Source organism: Eschrichtius robustus, chromosome 9, assembly GCF_028021215.1.
Source record: "Eschrichtius robustus isolate mEscRob2 chromosome 9, mEscRob2.pri, whole genome shotgun sequence".
NCBI lineage: Eukaryota > Metazoa > Chordata > Mammalia > Artiodactyla > Eschrichtiidae > Eschrichtius > Eschrichtius robustus.
In genome coordinates, this window is record NC_090832.1 from 43,820,046 (window position 1) to 43,836,930 (window position 16,885).

A 16,885-nucleotide genomic window follows, 5' to 3' on the forward strand; every position below is an offset into this window, starting at 1 on the left:
GATTTAAAGAATTTTTTATTTAAGTATAGTTTATTTACAATGTTGTGTTAATTTCTGCTGTACAGCAAAGTGATTCAGTTATACCTATATATATATTATTTTTCAGATCCTTTTCCATTATGGTTTATCACAGGATATTGAATATAGTTCCCTATGCTATACAGTAGGACCTTGTTGTTTATCCATCCTATACGTGATAGTTTGCATCTGCTAATCCCAAACTCCCAATTCTTCCCTCCCCCACCCCCCTTCCCCCTTGTCAACCACAGGTCTGTTCTCTATGTCTGTGAGTCTGTTTCTGTTTCGTAGATATGTTCATTTGGATCACTTTTTTTAGATTCCACATATAAGTGATATTATATGATATTTGTCTTTCTCTGTCTGACTTAGTATGATAATCTCTAGATCCACCCATGTTGCTGTAAAATGGCATGATTTCATTCTTTTTTATGGCTAAGTAGTATTCCATGGTGTATATATACCATATCTTCTTTATCCATTTATCTGTCGATGGACATTTAGGTTGTTTCCGTGTCTTGGCTATTGTAAATAGTGCTGCTATGAACATAGGGGTGCAAGTATCTTTTCAAATTATAGCTTTGTCTGGATATATGCCCAGGAATGGAACTGCTGGATCATATGGCAACTCTATTTTTAGTTTTTTGAGGAACCTCCATACTGTCCATACTGTTTTCCATAGTGACTGCACCAATTTACATTCCCACCAACAGTGTAAGAGGGTTCCCTTTTCTCCACACCCTCTCCATCATTTATTATTTGTAGACTTTTTAATTATGGCCATCCTGACTGGTGTGAGGTGGTACCTCATTGTAGTTTTGATTTGCATTTCTGTAATAATTAGCGATGATGAGCATCTTTTCATGTGGATCTTCTGCCCATTTTTCGATTGGGTTGTTTTTTTTTATTGAATTGTATGAGCTGTTTGTATATTTTGGAGATTAATCCGTTGTCAGTCACATCATTTGCAGATATTTTCTCCCAGTCTGTAGGTTGTCTTTTCATTTTATTTATGGTTTCCTTTGCTGTGCAAAAGCTTGTAAATTTGATTTGATCCCATTTGTTTACTTTTGCTTTTATTTATATTGCCTTGGGAGACTGATCTAAGAAAACATTGCCAAAATTTATGTCAGAGAATGTTTTGCTTATGTTCTCTTCCAGGAGTTTTATGGGGTCATGTCTTATATTTAAGTCTTTAAGCCATTTTGAGTTTATTTTTGTGTATGTTGTGAGGGTGTGTTCTAACTTCATTGATTTACATGCGGCTGTCCAACTTCCCAACACCACTTGCTGAAGAGATTGTCTTTTCCACATTGTATATTCTTGCCTCCTTTGTTGAAAATTAATCGACCATAGACACGTGGGCTTATTTCTGGGCTCTCTGTTCTATTCCATTGATCCATATGTCTGTTTTTGTGCCAATACCATGCTGTTTTGATTATTATAGCTTTGTAGTATTGTCTGAAGTCTGGGAGGGTTATGCCTACTGCTGTGTTCTTTTTCCTCAAGATTGCTTTGGCAATTCTGGGTCTTTTATGGTTCCATATAAATTTTAGGATTATTTATTCTAGTTCTGTGAAAAATGTCATGGGAAATTTGATAGGGATTGCATTAAATCTGTAGATAGCTTTGGGTAGTATGACAATTTTAACAATAAGTAATAGGACTTTTTCAAATTGTTTTTTGCTGTGTTTTGTTTTTATGTTTGGGTACACCATACCAAATGTAGTACCTTATAAATTTTAACTATGGAATAGGTAAAATAATTTTTGATGCCTAAATTATACTGGATTTATTAGTTAAATCAACCATCACTGTTAAATGAACCTTTCTCTTTAGGTTGGGAAAAATATTCCTTGGATTTTAAAGGAATATGTATTTTATAGATATTTAACATATATTTTATAGATATTCCTAACTCTTGAGCCAATATAAAAAAACATGTTTAGCTATGCTCTCTGGCAGCAAATTCTAATTCTTTAGAATTTCCTAGGTAGACTGTTGTAATGTCTTAATTTTTAAACTTACCACACAAATATTTTCAGCATTCCTACTATATTCAAGATCCTGTGTTAGGACCCGGGATTCAAAGATAAGCAAGATAACCATTATTATTGCCAAGGAGCTCACAGTCCAAGGGGCTCCAAAATATGTATGATAAATACTATAGCAGGTATTTGCAGGAAACTGAACAGGGATGGAGTCCATAGTTCCAAATGAGAATAAAGGAAGCCCTCTTGGGGCTTCCCTGGTGGTGCAGTGGTTGAGAGTCTGCCTGCCAATGCAGGGGACATGGGTTCGAGCCCTGGTCTGGGAGGATCCCACATGCCGCGGAGCAACTGGGCCCGTGAGCCACAACTACTGAGCCTGCGCGTCTGGAGCCTGTGCTCCGCAACAAGAGAGGCCACGGTAGTGAGAGGCCCGCATACCGCAATGAAGAGTGGCCCCTGCTTGCCGCAACTAGAGAAAGCCCTAGCACAGAAACGAAGACCCAACATAGCAATCAATCAATCAATAAATAAGTCTAAAAAAAAATTAAAAAAAAAAAAAAGGAAGGCCTCTTGGAAGAAGTTTCTTAGCTAATCCTACATCACTACACCAAAATTTTCAAGTTTTAAGAACAAGAGGGCAAACAGTTGTTCCATATGTGTATGCAAGAGAAATAATCAGGAGAATGAAGCTAGTAAATCACCTTGGAATGCTCAAACTTCTTCAGAATGTGTATCACAGAATTTCAGATTGTTAGCAAATATGAATAAATATAAATAATACATATGACTCTGATATTCCAAGACTTTCCCCACATTGCTCAAATAAAATGGTAGCGGGTTTTCCCTGGCCCTCTTTATTCATTATACAATTGTTTCTAGCGACCAATGGTATAATACTTAATACCTTTTCCTTTTCCTTGTAGGATTACCGGAGAGTAAATGAAACATGTGAAGCTTAGTGCAGGGCCTGGCACACAGTAGCATTCAATAAGTGATAATCTCCCTCTCCAGTCCAAGGAGAGGGAGACTTCTATGCCCATTCACTACAGTGCCTTTGCAATTAACGATGTGCTAATAAATGTTTGAACTCTACACTAACCTCACAGCTAATTACCACTACCCACCAAAGAAATCTTTAGCATCTTCCTTTTTTCCCCAGTTTCCTCAGTCCCCCACTGTATTCTTAGTAATACCTTATGGTAAAACTCTTAAATTCTTAAAACAAGACTGTCACATTTAAGTTATACAAGAAATTTTTAATCACACAAACATAATTCATGAAACAGTTTTTGGAGGTTTCTGCCAATGCAATTGCAAACAGAAGTATCAAGATTTTATTATCCCTAGGAAAATAAGTCCCACAAGTATTGAGATTACATACTATTCCAAATTCCAAAGTAGACCAAAACAAGGCAATAAGTGTAGATAGAGCACACTGACAACAGATGGCAGCACTAGAACATCAAACCCTGCCTTTCACTTCCATGTTAGGCTGTGACTTGCAAAAATGCAGAACCCCAGTCAAGGTGGGCAAAAGATAATGTGTACCTAGAGGGTTCCTCATGAGCATTCGAAATAGTCACATAGCACCAAGCAGCAAGCACACAGGGATGCGGAAGTTGCTACATCACATGGTAATGAGAAGGGACAATATGAGATGAAAGTGTTCTGAGATACAGGGTGTAACTTGGGAGTTGTAAAAATTGTACACAGAAAAAAAAAAAATTGTACACAGAAATGGAGTCAGGCTCTTCAATCCTGAAAATGGGGGTATTCACCAAGGATCAGAGCACTGGATACATATGAACACTTAAAATGCATTTCAGTTGTACCCACACAATATAGCAGGAAGTTGAATGATATATTTTTTTAAAGAAATGAAATTTATTTTCAAATGTAGTTCATATAAACAAAAGAAAGTGGTAATAGAAAATGAGTATTACAGTTAATTTTTTGGATAATAGTTCTTATATATTAATAGATTTGTATATGACTTATAACTGGGAAAAAATTATTTTTTTGAAAAAAACTTTTAGACTGATTTGCCAATTTATTACACTGGTAACTTAAACATGAAGAAATGGATTTCCTCATCCTTCTATACCCCGTGATTAACAGCTAAGACTTGGGAGAAAAAGACACCTAGATTGAAATCTCATCTCAGTGGATCTTTAGCTGTATACCAAGCTTATCAAGATCCTTAAATTCTCTGTGACTCATCTATAAAAACCTGACCACAGCTAACTGACAGGATTTTGTGAGAGTCAAAGAAGTAAAGCAGATAGCACAATGTTTAGCACATAGTATGTATTCAATAACTGAAAGCTATCACTGTGATTCCATATGCACGTGGGCCCCTCAACCCCAACTTTAAATTATTTTTGGACTTTAAATTCCTGAAAATGGGATTGCTAACTATATTATGAATAGAGAAAGTGGCTGGGAACTTGGTAGCTGTAGTAATGATGTTCTTGCAAATACTGCGGATAAAAAAAAAGTTAATTTGGAAGGGAGCAGGGGAAAGATGAAAATCTTAGTTTTATATTATTTCTGGGTAAAACCTGTGTGAATGTGCCTACTTAAGCTCAAGGCAAGGATCTCTGAGTAGTTTTGCTTAGCTAAGTTTGTTGAAGCCAAAGGACTTTATGCTAAACATTCTGCCCTGACCCAGAGAACAAACTAAAGCTATGATTTCTTATTCCTCATTGGCATAGCATTAGTGAGCGGCCCACAGTGCAGGCTTTGGTGGAGATTAACTGGAAGAGCCTGTCGTCTGCCAGTAAAATATTCCCTTAGGCAAGTCTCCTAGGAGAGACAGTTTCTACTCTATCAGACTGGTTTCTCCTTCTGTTTTCAAGACTGGGCTACTCTTGAAGTGGAAGGGGGTTGACAGTGAGTATTCAAATTAAAGTTGCAGCTATAAGGGTTAGACTCAGTAGCCTATGAGTTCTGCTAACATGAGGGTCATGCCTCATTCATTTTTGTGCCCCCGATGCCTCAACAGGGTTCTGCATTCAATATAATTATGAATATATGAATCCTCATTATTTTGTTTTACCTAATTGTCACGTGTAGGAACACTACACCAGTTTTTAAAATAAGTACACCTTTTTAGGTAGTTGCTTTGGAAATGTATGACCTGTGGTGTGAATAATAAGGCATACCAAGTGCCAAGCACTGGAGCTAAGCATTTTACCTTACTACTGAGTGAAGTAAATTTTGGAAACTGAGGCTTCGACATTAAAGAATACAACTAAGATGGCACAGCTAATAGGTGATAGAGTTTAAAACTTGAACCCAAGGCTGCCTGACTTTTAATCACAAGAGAAAAGGCCTCGTATTAATTCAGCAAAACTTGGTGAGCCGCTGCCCTTCAACTTGCAGTTCTAGGCAGGTTCCACCCGGAATTTAAGGCCTGGTTTACCAAGAAGAACGAGTGTGCCCACACACCCCACGCACCTCACCCTAAACAAGAACTGGACTGGAAAAGATAAAACGTGGCCACTGCGCAGGCTCAAATGTCCCTTCCTCACTCTTCCTTCCCTGCCCCGGGACGTCACCGCGGCAACTTTCCCAGACGACTCTAGAACGGCTCCCGCCCACTATGAAGTCAAACGGGTGGAAGCTGTTTCTCTCTGCGACGTGGACACCCTTCTCTTCCTCGGGCCTTTCCAACTTGTAAGCCAACACCACGCGCCTCGGTTTCCCGGGGATTCAAGCAGGAGTTTGCCAAATGTCAATATGGCCGCTGACAGGCGGTCCCAAGCACAGGCTTTTCATAGGCCAAGGTCGCATCCCAGCCCCGCCCATTTCATCCCTCCTGGCTGCGTCCTCCGAGGCCTTCGATACGCATGCGCGGCGCGGGCGGGCCGAGAGGTGGGACGGCCCGCGTCTTCCGTGTGCCGCCACCGCCGCCGCCTCAGCTTCGCCGCTCCTGCCCCTCCGGGGCTGCGTAGCCGGCGTTAGCCGCGCGAGGGTTAAGAGAGGGGACCGACGGAGCGTGCGTGCGCGGGGGTTCCCGCAGTCCCAGCAGTTCCTCTCGCGGGTGGACTGCGAGGTCAGCAGCAGTCAGGGGAGGCCCTAGACGGCGCCATGTCGGCGGGCGGCCCATGCCCGGCAGGAGCCGGCGGGGGCCCAGGAGGCGCCTCATGCGCCGTGGGGGTCTCCCCCGGCGGGGTATCCATGTTCCGGTGGCTGGAGGTGCTGGAGAAGGAGTTCGACAAGGCCTTCGTGGATGTGGATCTGCTCCTGGGCGAGATCGATCCGGACCAGGCGGACATCACTTATGAGGGGAGACAGAAGATGACCAGCCTGAGCTCCTGCTTTGCGCAGCTTTGCCACAAAGCCCAGACTGTGTCCCAAATCAACCACAAGCTAGAGGTGAGCTGTGGGCGCTGGAGGGGGTGGCATTCAACTCCAGTCATCAGACCTCATTTAACGCACCCGTGAAACGACCCTAGAAAACTGCCAGCCGGGGCACCTGGGCTTCCTACATGACGGGGGAGTGCGCGCGCGCGCAGGAAAGGACTGAGGTGAGGTTAGAGCAGAAAAAGGTGTGTGGATTGACGTGTGGGTCTCCCGGGATCCTGTCGTCCACCTTCCTTGTATCTCTATGAGGAGGAAGCAGGAACTAATTACTCCAGCCTACTTGTGCCTCTTACGTTAACAGATCTCAGACTTAACTGAAGCGCAGAGATTGTGTCATAAGAATACTTTAGCTCACCTTTTAACATTTGAGTTTTTAGATCTACTTTCACATTGATAAACTAGGTTTGTATATCACCAGACAGACACAGTCCTGATTATTTTTAACTATTTCAGATCAATTTCTGTTGTTGCACACAGACGTACTGTTCCTTGCCTGCACGAACTATTTAGGGGAATTTGATCAAAGCTCTTAAGAAAAGTTAGTGGGGTAAGCAAGACGGTATCAATGTCTGTTTCAGTTTACAGTTAGTTGGTCCTTAAGTTACAGGCACATCCCTCCAGAGCGCCCTACAGTTATTCAGCTGACTTCTAACATTGAGGTTTTGTCTGTACTTTACTATCTTTCCCAAAGTCTGGGTTTATTTTTGAGAGTGTGTGAAGGATGATCATTTGCTTTAGTCTCTAATCTTGGTTGTGGGTGTGAGTGCAGTGGTGGTGCTTCCAAAAAAACCCCCCAAACCTACCATTTTTGCAGAAAATTAAGTTTTTACAATATTTAGAAATCATGATAGATTACCATTATTATATAAAGATCATTTTCTAACTAGATAATTTAAATAAGAGAATGGGTCTTTCATTTTAAAGTAGGTAAAAATAGGATAATAAATGATGTGCACAGCTCTTTGAACATTAGATTTTGTGAGAAATCGTTACTATCAGTTGTGGTGATTGAGAATGCCCACTGGATCCAAATCAGTATGAATATCAGAAATGCATCCTCTCCTTGCTTAGTGGTTAGCATTCTTTCTCTTTCCTGTCAGTCGTGAAAAAGGTGGTATAATTTAGCTTTGATTAGCATAGAATTGCATATGGGAGATTTTGTGACTCTTGTTCACGGAAAGGACTGTTAATTTCTTTCATCCTTTCTGAAAAGGTTGGAAGTGTTGATATGAAGCTAATCACTTAATCTAGGTATATGAAAATGTCTCTTGAATCCTTGCTTCAGTGGTAGTTTCTAGAAGATGGTTATTTATTCATGTAGTGAAATTGCATTTGATGGTCTTTAGAAATAGTACTTCAGCTTTAAATAACAGCAAGAGTAGCTTTTGCTACTCTACAACTGAGAGTATTTACTGAGATAAACAGATTTTAAAAAGTGAAACAATATCTAATTCATTTTTTAAATGACTTAAGGAAACTTTAAAGTGCTATTTGGATGTAATTACGTATTCTGATTCTATGTCCTGGCTTAGAAGGTGGCATTATTTCTCAAAATAAGAAATGCTAGCCTATCACAATGTGAGCATGATTTTTCAACATGCTTGAAGCCTTTGATTTAGAGATCTTAGGAAATGGGGATTGTTTGTGTGTTTTTTCAGTTACAGTTGACTTCTCTGTCTGTGGGGTTATTCTTTCTATATTTAGCAGTTTCTACAGTTTTCATGGACTCTGTTGTGTATTGCTGAGGAGAGAGGTTCATTGTCAGTAGTGCTTTTCGAAGTAGATCTGCCATTGTATCATCTGCAGAATTTCAGAGGTTGCCCTGTGTACTGTTAGCAATCTTTTGAGATCTTGAAATTTTAGAAAAGATTTCCATACTTTCTTGCCCTGTTTTATTTCTTAGCAAGTGAATTGAATTAGTTCTATTGTTTTAAGGATATGGACATTAAGACATAATATTTGAGGTCACTTACAGTTTGATATAGCAGATGTGCACCAAAGTTCGGTGGTTTTAGAGATTAATACCTTAAACCATATTACCATAATAAAATATTTTTATAATCAAGAGAGGTACCTCCAGTATGAGTAACTTATGATATATTTAAATTGGTCTTGAGTATCCTTCCAGATTGCCCTTCTTCTGTTCAGTCATTGTCTTTAGGTAGTTAATTTAATATTAATATAGTAGTTAGGAAAACAATTTTGCTACAAAAAAAGAGGTTACATTAAAAAATTAAATATAAGTGACATCTATGTGACTGCTTTTTTCCATAAATTATATTTGGGGAGAGGGATATCTATAAGGGGAAGGGGAGGGCAGAGAATTCAGAATATTTTGAGGTAGTGCATTTCAAATTACTCACATCTCTTTTATACTTCCCACCTGCTTGAGAATCCCTGCTGTGGTGAGCCACTTGGTGATAGCTGTGCTGGAGTCACAGGTACTGATTGGGATAGTAGTAGTAGTAATAGTAATAGTAGCAGTAGTAGGTGTGTTGGAGTAGAACAAAGGATGAGAACCAGTACTTTAGAAAAACTCACCTCTCTGCCTTGAAGTACGGTTTTCTGCCTGTTCACCCCTTCTTTAAAATAGCAGCAAAACAATATATCTTCTGTCATGTCCTCCTTTCCCTCAGCAATTGCTGAATAAGTATCTTTTTTTAAAGTGATTTACTGTTCACAGCCATCTAGAGCCACATTGAAAATGACCTAATGATATACTACCCTTTTACTGCTTTAAAGCTATTCTGTTTTTGGTGTATCAGTTTTAGTGTATCAGTTTTATTGCAATTTGTTTAACATTGGCTGTTAACCGCTCATTGAACAGTTTCAGTGCCATAAAATGGTAGGTTTCAAAAATAGTATTCCCCCCCCATAATCTGCCCCCATTCTCACCTGTCCATCCTTGCTCTTTTTTTTTTTTTTCTTGGCCACTAGGTTTGTGGGATATTAGTTCCCCGACCAGGGATCGATCGAACCTGGGCCCCTGGCAGTAAGAGCTCCTAATCCTAACCACTGAACCGCCAGGGAATTCCCCATCCTTGCTCTTTTCAATGATTACTACATTGATTTCCCTTTGCCCTTCTACTTACTTACTTATACCAAGGCTATTCATATTTAGTTTCTAGTGCCATGTTCCATACTTGGATGAACTGGACAGCATTCTAGGCTAGTATAGGAAAGCTGTTCTGTTTTTAAACAAGCGATGAGGCTGTTTTGCAGCATTGAACTTGAAGTTTAATATTGCTCCAGTATATATTTATTGAGTGCTAATTATGCACCATATGCTGTGTTGGACACTTGGGATACAATGGAGAGCAAAAACGGACATAATCATCACTGTTATGGAACTTGGATTTTATTGGAATTTGTTGAAATAATTATCATGTAAATGTGAAATTCCAACTTTGAGGTACATAGAGTAATGAGAACCTATTCTGGGGGATCAAGAAAGGCTTCTTTGAGGAAGTGACTATTGAGTTAAGACATAAAGGATGAGTAGGAATTAATTAGGCCAAGAGAAATAGGAGTATCGTTCAACATTCTGGTAGAGAGAACAGGACGTAGAAAGCACCTGTGATGGGCGAGTGCTAATGCATTTGAAGAACTGAGAGTTGATATGTGTTATAAGAGCATAGGGCAAAAGTAGTGAGATGCAAAATAAGTTTGAACAGGTAGGTAAGGACAATATCTACATGATTTTCCAGACCATGTAGTAGATTTGAGGGCTTTATCATAACAATGGGAAATGTTTTAAATTAGGTGGTAACCTCAGATAGGAGATTAGAATAATTTACTCTGGCTATGATAAGGAGAGAGTTCGGGGAAGTAACAAGAATAAATGCAGAAAACCATTTAGGGGGCTCTTAATTCTGATCCATGTGAGATGATGGGAGTAGGATAGCAGAGGTGGAGGAAAGTGTTCAGAACAAGAGAGATTTGAGAAGTAAAAATAAAATCTAGGGATGGGTTGGAACAGAGGGATGAGGGAATTCAGGATGACTCCAAGGTGCCAGTTGGCTGGATAAATGGATGGATATTATATATTGCTAGCAATAACTATATTGCTAACTGTTGATCAATTACTATGGGCCAGGCTCTGTGCTAGGTCTTTTATATATATCGATTCACCCAATTCTCAAAATAGTCCTGGGGTAGGTTTGGTATTGTTATTCCCATTTTACAGGAATTAAGTAAGGGGCCCAAGACTACAGAACTAGAGAAACCAAGCTCTCCAAAAACACATTTATGTCTGGTTGGGGAAGGAGGAGGTGGAGAGAAAAAAAGCAAGCAGAAAAAGTTGAGTGTGGCTGGATAGCCGGGAGGGGGAGGGGGAGTTCAAGGGGGGTATTGTTTTCTTTTTTTTTTTAATGGAAAAATAAACTTAAACATGTTTACAAGCCAATGAGAAGCATCTAGTTGAGGGAAAATCTGAATATTCTAGAGAAAGAGAGGATAATTAGTAAGATTTCTGAGTGAAGATGAAATCCAAAATACATGTAGAGAGAATGGCTTTATATTGAAAGGACAGCTATTAAAGGGAAAGGAGAGATGATAAGCACAGAAGCGGGAGTGTTTTGTGTGATGGCTTCTGTATTCTCTGTAGAATAGGAGCCTGGGACAACTGCTGAAAGTGGGTGAAAGTAAGAGCTCGAGGAGAGTGAAAAAGATTTGAAATAGTAATGGAAGAGTGGGAGAACAAGTTGGCCAGAGAAATAGAAGGACTGCCAGACAATGCTGAGGACTAATTTGGAGTTATCATAAATTCATGGTACAACCAGTCTGCCCTGTCCTATGACTTTCTCTGGCAATACAGGCACAGTAATGAGAGTAATAATTGAGTTCAACCAGTGCTGTAGCAAGGAGTTTGCTATATAGACAAGAGTGTTATTGAAATGAAAATGGTATTGGGGATGAAGAAAAGGAGATAATCTTTAAAGGAGTAGAAATAGTATTTGATAATTATCTAGATGCAAAGGAAGAGGAATGGTTAAGGATGATACCACATTTCTGTTTGGGAAATATATTGGTTGATACCTACAGTGGCTTGAATGGTGCTCCCCCGCCCAAATTCATGTTTACACAGAACCTCAGAATGTGACCTTATTTGGAAATAGGGTCTTTACAAATGTAATTAATATAAGGATGGAGATGAGGTCATAGCAGATTACAGTGGGTCCTAAATCCAGTGAGAGTATCCTCCGAGGATACACAGGGACACAGAGAAGAAGGCTATGTGAGGATGGAATAAGAGATTCGAGTGACATGTCTACAAGCCAAGAAATGCCAAGGATTGCTGGCAACCACAGTATTAGGAGACAGGCATGGGACAGTTCTCTTTCAGGGTCTCCAAAAGGCACCAACCCTGCCAGTGCTATGATTTGGGGCTCCTGCATCCTGAACTGTGAGAGAGTAAATTTTTGTTCTTTTTAAGCCACCAAGTTTGTGGTAATTTGTTATGACAACCCTAGGAGACTTATACCATTCACTGAAGTAAGGAATCCAGGAGAAGGAGTGGGTCTGGCAGGAAAGATAATGGGTTGAGTTTAGGAGGTTGTGCATCGTTAAGGTCCTTATCCCTTTTTTGCATATTCCTAACATAGTTTCCTAATTGCTTATTACCCCCTCCAAATCATCCTCTCATTGCCAAAATCATTCTAAAGTGATTCATGTTAATGGTTCATATCAAAAGGCAAGTCTGACTACGTCACTCTTCTTTGTATACCTCCCTATTACTTACTGGCTAAAATTCAAACTCTGTAGCATGTTGATCTGTGTCCAGTCTGTCTGTCCTCATCTCTTGTCGCCCCTTCTTAGCTGCTTTTGCCTCAAATAAAACTGGTTTATTTGCATTTCTCTAACTTGGCCTGCTCTTTCATGGCATCTCTACTTTGGCACAGGCTTTTGTGTATAATACCTTCTCTGTCCCCTTTGTCTACATTGTCAAACACCCACTCATCTTTCAGCACACCACTTACATCACCATCTCTGTGAAGGCTTTGCTCACCCAACTCTATAGGCAGAGGCTGTCTTAACACCTTGAACTTGCTTGGGCTGTTACAAGATTTGTTATTATACATTGTACTATAACTTGTGGTTGCCACATTTCTCTACCTCTAGAAGGTAAGCTCTTAGAAGGCCAAGACTTTGTCATAGGTGAAATAATCTGAACTATCAAATGCTTGTGAAAGCTGATTTTTGGTGGTAGCATTATGTTTGTGAACCCATTTTGGTTTCTAAGAATTGGTTAGTAGTTTTTTTCTCTATGATATCAAGTTGATTTATATGTGGATTACAGAATTGGTGTTTGGCCCCTTTTAAAAAGGGGCCAATTTTTGGAAATTTGGAACCAACACATTAAACACCAACCTTTTTGACCCACTTACATTCTTGTCTCACTTGCTAGGGGTTTTCACATCTCAGACCTTTCCCTTTCCCTACTCCATGTATTAGCTGATCTCCGTTCAGCATTCCGGTAAACTTCTCCTTTCTGACTCCCTTTGTTTCTTTTTGAATTGGTACATCACACATGCCTGTACACTAGTGTTTACAACACTTTACATCATAATTGGAAATGTATTTTTTATCTCTTTCTACTAGACAGTAAAATCCTCAAGGGCAGAATCCATGTCTTATTCATAATGTTGTCTCCAGATCCTGGCACACTGTGTATATTCAATAAATGTTTATTTGAATGAATAAATTATTTGAAACAACTTTAGTTGCCTCATTCTGCCATGAGTCCTCAAAGTTTATCAGTAATCATTCTGTAATACAAGTTTCATGAGAGCTGGGATGGTGTCTGTCTTGTTGACTCTACTATCCATTGTGTCTAACATAGGGCCCACCATATTAGTGAAAGACTGAATCAATCGCAAAGATATGATTTGTTAGTTAATATTTCATGGTATTCCATTTTAAGAAAAATTTGAAACTGACTAAAAATAACTTTAAACATCATTACATTAGAGTATTGAGTATGGATTTAGTGTACTTTTGACATTTCTAGTATATTTGGTAGGTTGATTCTCCTCATCCCACCTCGAGTTTGATTATAGAGCAGCTGAATTCTTTAACATTAAAATGAAAACAGAAAACATTTTATCTTGTTTGGAACTTCATTTTGAGGTTTAAAGTACTTTAACTTTTAAAAATACATCATAGACTTACCTACTTGTCTCCATTTCAAATCCCCCAACTCTAGTTCAGTCACATTGTCTCCCATGTTACACACAGCTGCCTTTTTTTTTGGCTGTGTTGGGTCTGCATTGCTGTACGTGGGCTTTTCTCTAGTTTCTGTGAGTGGGGGCTACTTTTTGTTGTGGCGCGCGGTCTTCTCATTGCTGTGGCTTCTTGTTGCAGAGCACGGCTTCAGTAGTTGCAGCACGTGGGCTCAGTAGTTGTGGCTCATGGGCTCTAGAGCGCAGGCTCAGTAGTTGTGGCGCACGGGCTTAGTTGCTTCGCGGCATGTGGGATCTTCCCGGACCAGGGCTCGAACCCGTGTCCCCTGCATTGGCAGGCGGATTCTTAACCACTGTGCCAGCAGGGAAGTCCAGCTACTGTTTTTAAAACATAAATTCCATAGTTGTGGCGCGGGGCTCAGTAATTGTGGCGCACGGGCTTAGCTGCTCTGTGGCATGTGGGACCTTCCCAAACCAGGGCTCGAACCTGTGTTCCCTGCATTGGCAGGTGGACTCTTAACCACTGCACCACCAGGGAAGTCCTGTTGTGTATTTTTACAAGATTATATGGACAGAGGATTAAGGTCTAGACAGAGTAGAATAATAGGAGACTCTGAATAAAAAATTACTTTGATTTTGGTGCCACAGAGTGGAATCCAGAAGTTAAGAATTATATTAGAAAGGAATTATCCTGATGGAAAAGAGTTTGAGAGAAGAAATAGAATAGTAATGACTGCATTTACCAATAAATGGTAATGATAATCCTCAAAATTTGTTTAAATACACTGCCTCTCTGTCTTTTTCATTCCTGGGAATACTTCATTCCTATGTTGCAGAATGTGCCCTGAAGTTTCATATATCTCCCCACTCCATTCCAGCTGATAGTGGAGATCCAGGGACCACAATTTTTTTATAAACTAATTTTTAAAAAAAATATTTATTTACTTAGGCTGTGCCGGGTCTTAGTTGCGGCATGCAGACTCTTAGTTGTGGCATGCAGACTTCTTAGTTGTGGCATGCAGACTTCTTAGTTGCAGCATGTGGACTCATTTGTGGCATACGGACTCTTAGTTGCAGCATGCACGTGGGATCTAGTTCCCTGACCAGGGATCGAACTGGGGCCCCCTGCGTTGGGAGCACAGAGTCTTACCCACTGGACCACCAGGGAGGTCCCCAGGGACCACATTTTGAGAATCACTACCTTAGAAAATCTCACCATTGGTTGTTTAATGGCCTTTAAATGAAGGCCATGGTCTTAAGGCTCAGAGATCCTCCTAGAGTGAGGTCATTTTGTCCTTGATGAGTTCTAGGGAAAGAATATCCTGATGGTCAGCTTTGTTTTATTTTATTTTATTTTATTTTTTCTGTAAATGAATCCAAGATCAAATGTAGGAAAGTGAAGAGATTGGGCTAACTGGTTGACTAACTGGTTTTGATTTTGCTTTTTAAAAGATTTTTTTGGATATCATTTGAAAATTTAAGAGTTGAAGGTTGAAATCAGCTATTAATTTTCACTCTTTGCTCCTTATAGTGTTGCCAAGGTAAGACAGTGAGGTGAAAGATGCTCAGCCTTTTTTTATGGTCAAGCTAGTTTTTAGTCTGTTATTTACTAGCTGTGTGATCTTGGGCAAATTGCTTAAACCCTGATTTCCAGTTTCCTTAGCTATTAAAAAAAAAGAGAGTATGATGATAAGAATTAACAGATGGCACATGGTACGTGAATGCTTGCCATATAGTAGGTAAATGCTTGCTTTATGGTAGCTGTGAATATTGTTAGTAAGTCAAACATAGGTATTGTAGCTGTAGAAACACATTTTTCCTAATGGCTAACTGCTTGATAATACTTTTACTACCTTGCCCTGAGAGTAAGAATTGGGTTCAAAGTGCTGTTTTGCTACTGACCATTTGGGTAGCCCTAGAAATAAAAGCAGCTTTGATGGGCCTTGGTTTTATTATCTAAATAGTAATCGTCATAATCATAGTTTTTATGTTCTCTAAGATCTCTTTGATTATAAAGTTCTGTCATATTAGGAGGTTAGCCATTGAATAAAATATGGAAATTTCTAATCTTCACATAAAATTTACCATTAACTAACTTTTCTTAGCAGCTAAAATGCTTATATCATAGACAAGAAAAGAGTTATGTAAATATTATGAAGTTTAGAGTAAACTTGAAACACTTGTTTTGTTCCAAAATAAATTGAGCTTTGAATTTTGATACCTGCATCCTTGCTTTGTAAAGAATTTTTACTTAATTTTTTAAAATTTGAGCAACCTCTTGAGAAATTATTTCACTTAATGAAGAGTCCATGTTTCTAGCAGGCCACTTTCAAAAAACCTCCATACTACCCTGTTTTTCCTTGCCTTTTTAGAATACAGTCACTTCTGATTTGAATATTAGTCTGCCAAATTAATTAATGAATACCACTTGTGCCTCTTTAGCATCTTTCTTAATGCCAGTTTTACTCAGTTATTAATAAATCATGAGATTTTTGGTTTGAAACATAAATCATAGTGGGACAACCAGACAATATATATACCTCTTGAAACACACAGTGTATTTCTTGCCACAAACATTTAAGTACCATAGTTCCTCAGTATTTGCAGGGGATTGGTTCTAGGCCTCCCCACCCATACCCCTGCAGATGCCAAAATCCATGGATGCTAAAGTCCCCTTTATAAAATGGCATAGTGTTTGCATATAAGCAACACAAATCTTCCCGTATATTTAAAATCATCTCTAGATAACTTATAATACCTAATACAATGTAAATGCTATGTAAATAGTTGCCAGAATGAGGCAAATTAAGTTTTGCCTTTTGGAACTTTCTGGAGTTTTTTCTTCTGAATATTTTTGATCCACAGTTGGTTGAATCTGTGGATGCAGATTGCATAGATATGGAGGGCTGACTGTAAATCTAGTTAAACCTTTAGATCTACTTCTAGGTTATAGGAAATATAAGGAATAGAGGAATATATTAGACAACACTGGGAAGAAACAGTAAGACAGATACAGAATGAAAGTCAATGTAATGAAAAAAATGATAAGGGTTGTTATAGATTAAATGGCTTATTTTAAACTATTTCTGGGTAGGTTTACTTCAGCATAAGCGTCATATTGCTCAAAAAGTGCGTATTATTCAAATATGTATTTTCCTTTTGTTACTATTTTATTTCAAAGATTATAAAACTCAATAGGTGTTTTTTTGACTAAGAAGGACTGTCTAGACATGGCTCATTTGTACTTTAAAGGTGCAGTCTTCAGAGAATACTGAACACTCTAGTAATAGGTGATTTTAAATTTTTATAATTTTTTTTTTGGTGGGC

General features: G+C 39.1%; 1 protein-coding gene across 1 annotated transcript in view; it reads left to right on the forward strand.

The window, feature by feature from the left end:
- The first annotated feature begins 5,876 nt into the window (after positions 1-5,876).
- The window catches only part of GOPC (golgi associated PDZ and coiled-coil motif containing), a 35,436-nt gene continuing 24,427 nt past the window's right edge, over positions 5,877-16,885 (forward strand). Inside the window, exon 1 of the mRNA XM_068551152.1 lies at positions 5,877-6,389. Within this exon, the coding sequence (XP_068407253.1) occupies positions 6,102-6,389 (288 nt within the window). The 5' untranslated portion in view covers positions 5,877-6,101. The remainder of the gene's footprint in view (positions 6,390-16,885) is intronic.